Source organism: Girardinichthys multiradiatus, chromosome Y (assembly GCF_021462225.1).
Source record: "Girardinichthys multiradiatus isolate DD_20200921_A chromosome Y, DD_fGirMul_XY1, whole genome shotgun sequence".
Classification (NCBI taxonomy): Eukaryota; Metazoa; Chordata; class Actinopteri; order Cyprinodontiformes; family Goodeidae; genus Girardinichthys; species Girardinichthys multiradiatus.
Window position 1 is genome coordinate 15737574 of NC_061818.1, and position 8686 is coordinate 15746259.

Genomic DNA, 8686 nt, shown 5'->3' on the forward strand with positions numbered 1-8686 from the left:
CATTTTCTCCTCTTTTTTTTAGGATTATGACTTGTGCATCACCTGCTACAACACTAAAGGCCATGAGCATAAGATGGATAAACTGGGGCTTGGCCTGGATGATGATAGCAACAACCAGGCTGCAGCAGCAACTCAGAGTCCTGGTGACTCTCGCCGCCTTAGTATCCAGCGCTGCATCCAGTCACTGGTCCATGCATGCCAATGCCGCAACGCCAACTGCTCCCTCCCATCTTGTCAGAAGATGAAACGAGTTGTTCAGCACACAAAGGGTTGCAAGCGCAAGACCAACGGCGGCTGTCCTATCTGCAAGCAGCTTATTGCCTTGTGCTGCTACCATGCAAAACACTGCCAGGAGAACAAATGTCCCGTCCCGTTTTGTCTGAACATCAAGCAGAAGCTCCGGCAGCAACAGCTGCAGCACAGGCTCCAGCAGGCTCAGATGTTAAGGAGGAGGATGGCCACCATGCAGAGGGTCGGTCAGCCTTCAGGGGGGCCACCTGGAGGACCTATGGTAGGACTTCCATCACCGGGAAACAATGGCACCACAGCGCCCAGTACACCGACATCAGTTGGCACCCAACCTCCCACCCCTTCCACCCCAACTCAGAATATGCCTTCAGTCCCAGCACAGGGACCAGGAAACGGAGTGCAACAGCAGCAAGGAGGGATGCCTTCTCAACATCCACTTAATCAGTTTCAGCAGATGACCAGTGGACCTGGTGGGGCCGGAGGAATTATGAATTCTCCCCAGCACCAGCAACAGATGCTTCCTCAGATCCAGCAGCAGCAAAGTGGCCCAGGATCCAATCCTCACCCACCTTATGCCAACAGACTACCAGGCTCCTCCCCTATCCACCAGTCCCAGGGTAAACCGCTTATTGGCTCATCAACGCCTCCTCAGCAACCTGGTGGGGCTTTAATGCCTGGAAACATAGGAGGCCAGCAACCTCCCAGTCAGTCCACAGGCCAGCCTTCGCTTCAGCAGCCCCAATCGGGCCCCCCACCAGCAGCAGTAGAAATAGCTCTGAAGATTCAACAGGTAGCTGACGCCCAAAGGAAGATGGCTTTGCAGAGACAAGTAGCAGCAGCTACAGGCTTGATGCCGTCTCACCCACACCACCAACCGAGTCAAGCTCAGCAGATGGCCATGGGTCACACAGGACCCGTTGGGATGGTTGGATCCCAGGGAATCCCGCCGCAAAACCAAGCAGCTGCAAGAGCCCACATGGATCAGCAGCAAGGTGCCCTGCAGGGGATGATGGCCGGTGGTGGGCACATGCAGCAGTCCCCCCAGCAGGGTAACCTGCCCTCACAGGTGCAGCTGCAACAGCAAAGGATGGGTGCTCCTCTCCAGAACCCTCAGCAGCAGCAATGGACAGGCCCAGGTATACCACCACAACAACGGCAGGCTATGATGAACCAGATGAGCCACCAAGCCATGATGGCAGCTCAACAGCAGCAACAGCCTTCGCACCAACCAACTCAGGGGCATGCCGCCATAATGAACATAGTACAGCAGCAGCAAGGATCTGCTGGTGGAAACATCCCCCAAGCAGCTCTACAGGAGCTACTACGCACCCTCCGTTCACCTAGCTCACCACTCCAGCAACAGCAAGTACTCAACATCCTACGATCCAATCCACAGCTCATGTCTGCTTTCATTAAGCAAAGATCTTCAAAATATAAGGGAGGGCCAGGTGGACCAGAGGTTGTTCCAGGAGGAGGTCCCGGCCCTACAGCAGGTCCTGTTGGAAATGTCATTGCAGGAGTGAACCCACAACCGAACATGAATGCTCCTGCTGCAGGCCAGCCAGGGATGCATATGGGGGGTCAGGGAGGAACGAATGTCAACATGGCTTCCATGGCTCAACTACAGCAGGTTCAACAGCTGCAGCAGTTGCAGCAGCAACAACAACAGCTGCAGCAGCAGCAGCAGCAACAACAACAGCTGCAGCAGCAGCAGCAGCAACAACAACAGCTGCAGCAGCAGCAGCAACAGCAGTTGCAGCAGCAGCAGCTGCAACAGCAGCAGCAGCAGTTGCAGCAGCAGCAGTTGCAACAGCAGCAGCAGCAGTTGCAGCAGCAGCACCAGCAGTTGCAGCAGCAGCAGCAATTGCAACAGCAGCAGCAGTTACAGCAGCAGTTGCAGCAGCAACAGAGGCCAATGCTCAGTGGTTTACAGCAGCAAGGGGTGGGAAGAGGTATGCAAGCCCAAGGGCCGCAGGTGGGAAGTCTCAACAATCTTCAGGTTCGAGAGTTGATTATGAGACGACAACTGCAGCAACAACAGCAGCAGCAGCAACAGATGGGAACTAATCACGGTCAGTTCCAGCAGCCACAACCTCCTCAGGGGCAGGGATTCATGGGACAACCAGGGATGCAGTCCCCTGTGGTGGGGCAGGGTCCTCCTGGAGGCCCCCAAGGTCAGCAGGCGCAGGGCTACCCAGGGTCTGTCCCGCAGCAGGCCACAGCTGCCCTCCAGCAGAGGCTGCAGCACCAACTCCAGATGCAGCAGCAGCAGAATACCATGGCTGCCCTTCAAAGTGGTGATGGAGGGCCAGGTGGTGGGGGCGGAGGTGTTCCTCAGCAAACACCACAAGGCCCACAGCCTACTCAAGGTGGACCCACCCCTCAGTCTTCCCAGGTCCTATTCCAACAAACTCTGCAGCAAAGGTTGCTCCAGCAGCAGCAGCAGCAGCAGCAGCAACAACACCTCGGCCCAGGTGGGTCACCAGCCCAACACAGCAATCCTATGAGCCCTCAGCAGATGGCCCAGTCCCCACATCCCCATCTGCAGGGCCAGGCTCTGCCAACGTCGCTTGCCAACCAGGTGCGTTCGCCGCAGCCCTCACCCAGACCTCAGTCCCAGCCACCTCACTCCAGCCCATCTCCACGCATGCAGCCTCAGCCGTCGCCGCATCACATCTCCCCACAGGTGCAGACGGGCTCTCCGCACCCAGGCCATCTGAACCAGCACCATCCAGGAATGGTAGTCCCGCAGCAGCAGCCAACGAGCCAGCAGCAGAACGTTATGGAGCAGTTTGGTTCTGAGCAGAGCGCAATGCTTTCTCAACTGAGCGGCATGGCTGGTCTGCATGGGCCGGGTGGCAGCGGTCCGGACTCAATGGGCCAGAAGATGAACCACAACTCCTTAGACCACATGTAGGAGCTGAAGAGAGGCTCAGTGAATTTCTGCACAAACTGCACTCACCAAGGACAGTGTTATTGTTTATTCCTTACACTTTTTTTGCTATTATTAAAAAGTTATTTAAAATGTTTTCAATAAAGATGCATTGAACTGAACTTCCTATGGGAGATGAACAATAAATGGAGCAGTTGTTAAATGAATTAGAATGAATGGTAACTTATTGCTGTTAATATATATTTTTGCCAACTGAGGACAAAGAGGGCGGGGGGGTTTCCCTAGTAAAATGTACTTGCCTTTTTTTAAGATATGTTTTTACGATTTTAAAAGGGGGTCAAGGGTTAAAATTATTTTAATGCAAGTAATTTTTTTGTTTGTTTTGCATCATTTAGTCTGTTTTTGCAGTGATGCAAGTTATTGGTGTAAATTTAAACACGATGCATATTTTCTTTTCGCTGTCGTTTGGGCTTGTTTTATTTATTCTGTTTGATCAGGGGGATGGGGTGTGGCTGTCCTGAGACCACTTTGGTTCCTGTACTCTCTTTCTGTTAGTAGTTTGTTATTTTGCTTTAGTTGTCTACAGTCGGGACTGTCCAGGTAGAAACGACATCGGTGTTTTGTTGCCGAGATGGTGGCTCTGCTCAGTCCGAAATGTTCGACGGACACGTTTTTTTTGGCGTCCATCAGTCAGGCTGGAAGAGACTTCTTCCCCTCGCAAACATGCAAAGCCCTCTCCCTCGAATGTGTGCCCACTCCTTCCTTTTAGAGACTTCAGATGGAGCTGCGGAGGCTTGGGGAGGGGGGGGATGCATACCTTTGTGCCTGTAACGTTTTTCATATGTGGGCTGGGATGTACAAACACGGGATGGGTGGATTTTCTTTTTTTTTTTAGGATTCTACTGTTGAGTAAACAGAGGATGGTGATCCAAATGAACTGTGTTGTACAGAAATGAGGCGAAAGATGCCAATATGAGCGGTTTGTCTCTTTCTTCCTCGTCCCCTTTGCTGCTTCCTTTGGACTTTTTATCCTCCTCTGGGGGAGGTCGAGCTCCCTCCTTAAAAACTGTATCCTCTTTATCTTTCTGCTCAGAACTTTGGGAGTTAATTTAATATTTTTTACTGTACAAAGGAAACAAACTGTGGACTCAGATACTGTTTTTTTTATATAATAAAATGAAAATTAGCAATACAGTTCTGTCCTGCATGTAGTTTATTAACCCTTGGCACCTTCTGAATGTTGTGGGTTTGATGTAGTTCTTATCAGAAGTTTGTATATGTCCACATGCATGAATTTCACATTAAGTTTAGGCTTTAAAGACTCATTTAAACTTCTTTTTTCAAGGTGATATAATTTAACATGAATTTAACCATTTATTTTAAAAAGCTATTTGAGTCAATACTGTACAGGTACATCTAAAAAAAAAATTTATATTGCATAAGTGCAGGTGAAACGGTTATTTTATAGATTAAGTCCACATAGAGTAAAATATGTCAAGGCTTTTTTTTCTTGTAATGTTGATTATGGCTTACAGGTAAAGAAAACCAAAAACTCAGTGTCTCAGAAAATTAGAATGGAAAAGTTCATTTTTGTACATTCATTATGTGCCCCCCAACAGCTAATTAACTCAAAACACTTGCAAAGGTTTCCTGAGCCTTTAAAGGGTCTTTCACTCTGGGTCATTGGCTACAGAATCATAGGGAGGCCTGCTGACTTGACAGATGTCCAGAAGACAGTTATTGACACCCTTCACAAGGAGGGTAAGCCACAAAATGTCATCGCAGAGTTCTGTATCCAAGCATATTAACAGAAAATTGAGTGAAAGGAAAAAGTGTGGTAGGAGAAGCTGCACCAGCAACAAGGAGAACCGCCGCCTTGAGAGGATTGTCAAGTGAAATCCATTCAAGAATTTAGGAGAGCTTCACAAGGAGTGTACTGAGGCTGGAGTCTGCGCATCAAGAGCCACCACACATAGACAAATACTAGACATGGTCTACAAATGTCATATTCCTCGTGTCAAGCCACTTCTGAACCAGAGACAACATCAAAAGCGTCTTTCCTGGGCTGAGAGAAAAGGAACTGGACTGTTGCTCAATGGTCCAAAGTCCTGCTTTCAGCTTGAAAGTAAATTCTCCATTTCATCTGGAAATCAAGGTCCCAGAGTCTGGAGGAAGAGTGGAGAAGCACAGAATCCACGTTGCTTGAAGTCCAGTCTGAAGTTTCCACAGTCGATGATTTAGTGTGCATTTCTTTTGCTGGTGTTGGTCAACATCCACAGTCAATGCAGCTTTCTACCAGAAAATTCTAGAGCACTTTATGCTTTCCTCTGCTGACAAGCTGTATGGAGATGCTGACTTTATTTTCTAGCAGGACTTGGCACCTACCCACACTGCCAAAGGTACCAAAAGCTGGTTCAGTGACCATGGTGTTCCTGTTCTTGATTGGCCAGCAAATTCCCCACACCTGAACCCCATAGAAAATTTATGGGCTGTTGTCAAGAAGAAGATGAGAGACACCAGACCCAACAAGACAGATGACCTGAAGGCAAATACCATAGCAGTGTGGGCTTCCATTACACCTCAACAGAACTACAGGCTTTTCTCTATGCCATGCTGCATTGATGCAGTCATTCATTCAAGAGGAGGCCCTACCAAGTATTGAATGCATAGAAATGGGTATACTTCTCAGAAGCCTGACATTTGTGCTTTAAACATCCATTCATTTTTAACTTGTCTAATGTGATGTTTTAATTTTTTGAGACACTGAATTTGGGGTTTTCTTTACCTGTAAGCCACATTCATTAAAATTACAAGGAATAAAAGCTTGAAATATTTCACTCTATGTGGAATGAATCTCTATAAAATAACCATTTCACTTTCTGAAATGACTGGCAAAAAATATTGCACTTTTTGGCAACATACAAATTTTTTGAGACGTACCTCTACATATAAAATGATCAGGCAAGGGAGTATTTTGTCCATATCATAATTTTTAGGCATATGTTTTAACTCAAACTGGATAAAGTTGACTGAATTTAAACATAACAGGTGATCTGTGTAATAAGTTAGGGGGTGGTCTATGGAGGTCAACATCCTGTATCAAGTTGTGCATAATTATTAAGCAGCTTCTTTTCTTTAGGAAGAAAAAAAAGATTTAACTGACTAAAAAAAAAATCCAAACGTTTCCCAAGGGGATGCAGCACTCTTGAAAATGCTCAGAAAATGCTGCATGATCACAGAACCATCAAACGTTTTGTTGCAAACATTCAACAGGGTCGCAAGAAACGTGTCGAGGAAAAAAAGACGCAAATTACATGCCAAGGATTTGAGATGAATCAAGTGTGAATCTACCAATTACCCATTATCTTCCAGTGCTGTCATGTTCCATAACTTTAACTTACCTGGAGTACCTAGAAGTACAAGATGTTCAGCTTTTAGTGACATGGCCAAGGTAAGGAAGGCTGAAACCCGACCACTGCTGAACTTGACACATAAGCTGAAGCTCCTAAACTCGGCCATAAAAAATCTGAAGGCAGATTTTTTAGGGGTTTTATGGATGAATTGAGAGTGACTCTTGATGGACTAGATAGATGGGCCAGTGGCTGGATCAGTATGGGCACAGAGCTTCATTTAGATGACAGCAAGGTGGAGGTGGGGTACTGGTATGGGCTATTATTATGGGCAGGGATGCGACACTCTCATCCACTGGGGTAAACCCCAACACGAGACAGCTGAGCTGGGGGGCATCCCTGCGCCTTCGGGTTGGGTACAAGTTTCTGACTGTCGTTTCACCTGGAGAGGCGTGATCGGGAGGAATGGCCTCCCCAATCTGAATCCAAGTGGTGTTTCGTTATTGGACTTCTTTGCTAGTCACGGATTGTCCACAATGAACACCATGTTCAAGCATAAGGATTTTCATCAGTCGACTTTGTTGTTGTGTCGTCAGACCTTCGGCTGCATGTTTTGGACACCTGGGCGAAGAGAGAGCCTGAGCTGTCCACTGATCACCACCTAGTGGTGAGTTGGATCCGCCTGAAGAGGAGAAAGCTGGACAGACTTGGCAGGCCCAAGAGTATAGTGAGGGTCTGCTGGGAACGTCTGGCGGAGCCCTCGGCCAGGGACGTATTCAACTCCCACCTCCGGGAGAGCTTTGACCAGATCCCGGGGGATGTTAGAGACATAGAGTCAGAGTGGACCGTGTTCTCCACATCTATCGTCGATGCTGCTGCCCGTAGCTGTGGCCATAAGGTCAGGACACCAGCAGTAAGGGATGCTGTCAAGCTGAAGAAGGAGTCCTATCAGCTAGGGTTGGCTTGTGAAACTCCTGAGGCGGCTGACGGGTACCTGTGGCAGAGGCAAAAACTCGGGCTGGGAAGGAGTTCAGTGAGTCCATGGAGGACTACCAGTTGGCCTTGAAGCGATTCTGGCAAATCGTCCGGCGCCTCAGGAGAGGGAAGCAGTGCTTCACCAACACTGTTTACAGTGGGGGTGGGAGGCTGCTGACCTTGAGTGGCGACATCATCGGTCTGTGGAAGGAATACTTCAAGGATCTCCTCAATCCTGCCATCTGGCATTCCCTGGGGGAAGCAGAGGCTGTAGCTAATGATTTTTCAGAGCTTTGCCCCTTGCACCTCAACATGCGCTGACCCTGTCATGTGTTTATAAGGCCAAGCCCTTTCCTCACCTCAGTTTCTGTTCTTCACAATGGCTTCTATTTGTTATAACACCAGTAACAACACCTAACTGTTAAATATTTAGAATTACATCATAGGTGGCATCCTATCATGTCTAATTGCAGGATATTTTATACTTACGGCCATTGAAGTGATTAGAACAACTGAGTTCAATGATTTGAAGGGGTGAAGAAATAACTTTAACAATATACTGTACATACACTCTTATTAATGTTTGGATAAATGTCCTTTGGCAATTTGGAGAGGAAACCACATGCTTTGTGTTCAGGCCAAGAAGAGATGCTTAATGTTATTCTGCTTTGTCTATTTCTAAATCAGTTTTGATGTTTGAGATCATTGTCCTGTTGGAGCACCCAATCGTGTCCAAGTTATACCCAACTGACCCAAATTGCTAGGAAAGAAAACATCAAGAAGCATGAGTTTTCAAACCTAAGAGCATGCTACCAACTGTCAATCATGGTAGTAGCAGCGTCATGCTGGGGGTCTGTTTTGCTGCCTGAGATCTAAACCAGCTCAGTTATGGTTGAGGTGCAAACACTCCCTCCATTTCTGCTACCTGTATGACCCCCTCTGTTTTCCAGTGGTTATGGTCAATCTGACAGAGAGGGGTATCCCAATCATTGTGGTTTTTAGTATTGTAATGGAAATTATTTTATTAAGTGTTCCAAAGTGTGTGACCTTTGGGTTACCTCACTTCTGTGAACATCTGTGTTAGGGAGTAAGCTGTAAAAGCCATTATCAGAAGTTTAATGGTTCCGACTCATCTTTTAGGACAATGTCAGGAAGGGCAGTTAGGTCTGTTCCTAGATAACCTTGTCACCTTTGAACTCAAGAAGGGTTTGGGTCATAA

General features: G+C 47.6%; 1 protein-coding gene across 3 annotated transcripts in view; it reads left to right on the forward strand.

Annotated features, from left to right (window-relative positions):
- Positions 1-4336, forward strand: part of LOC124864197 (histone acetyltransferase p300-like) — a 33187-nt gene extending 28851 nt beyond the window's left edge. For all 3 annotated transcript variants that reach the window (XM_047358866.1, XM_047358867.1, XM_047358868.1), the window contains one exon: positions 23-4336. In XM_047358866.1, coding sequence (XP_047214822.1) covers positions 23-3166 — 3144 coding nt within the window. In that variant the 3' untranslated portion in view covers positions 3167-4336. The remainder of the gene's footprint in view (positions 1-22) is intronic.
- Positions 4337-8686: the final 4350 nt, after the last annotated feature.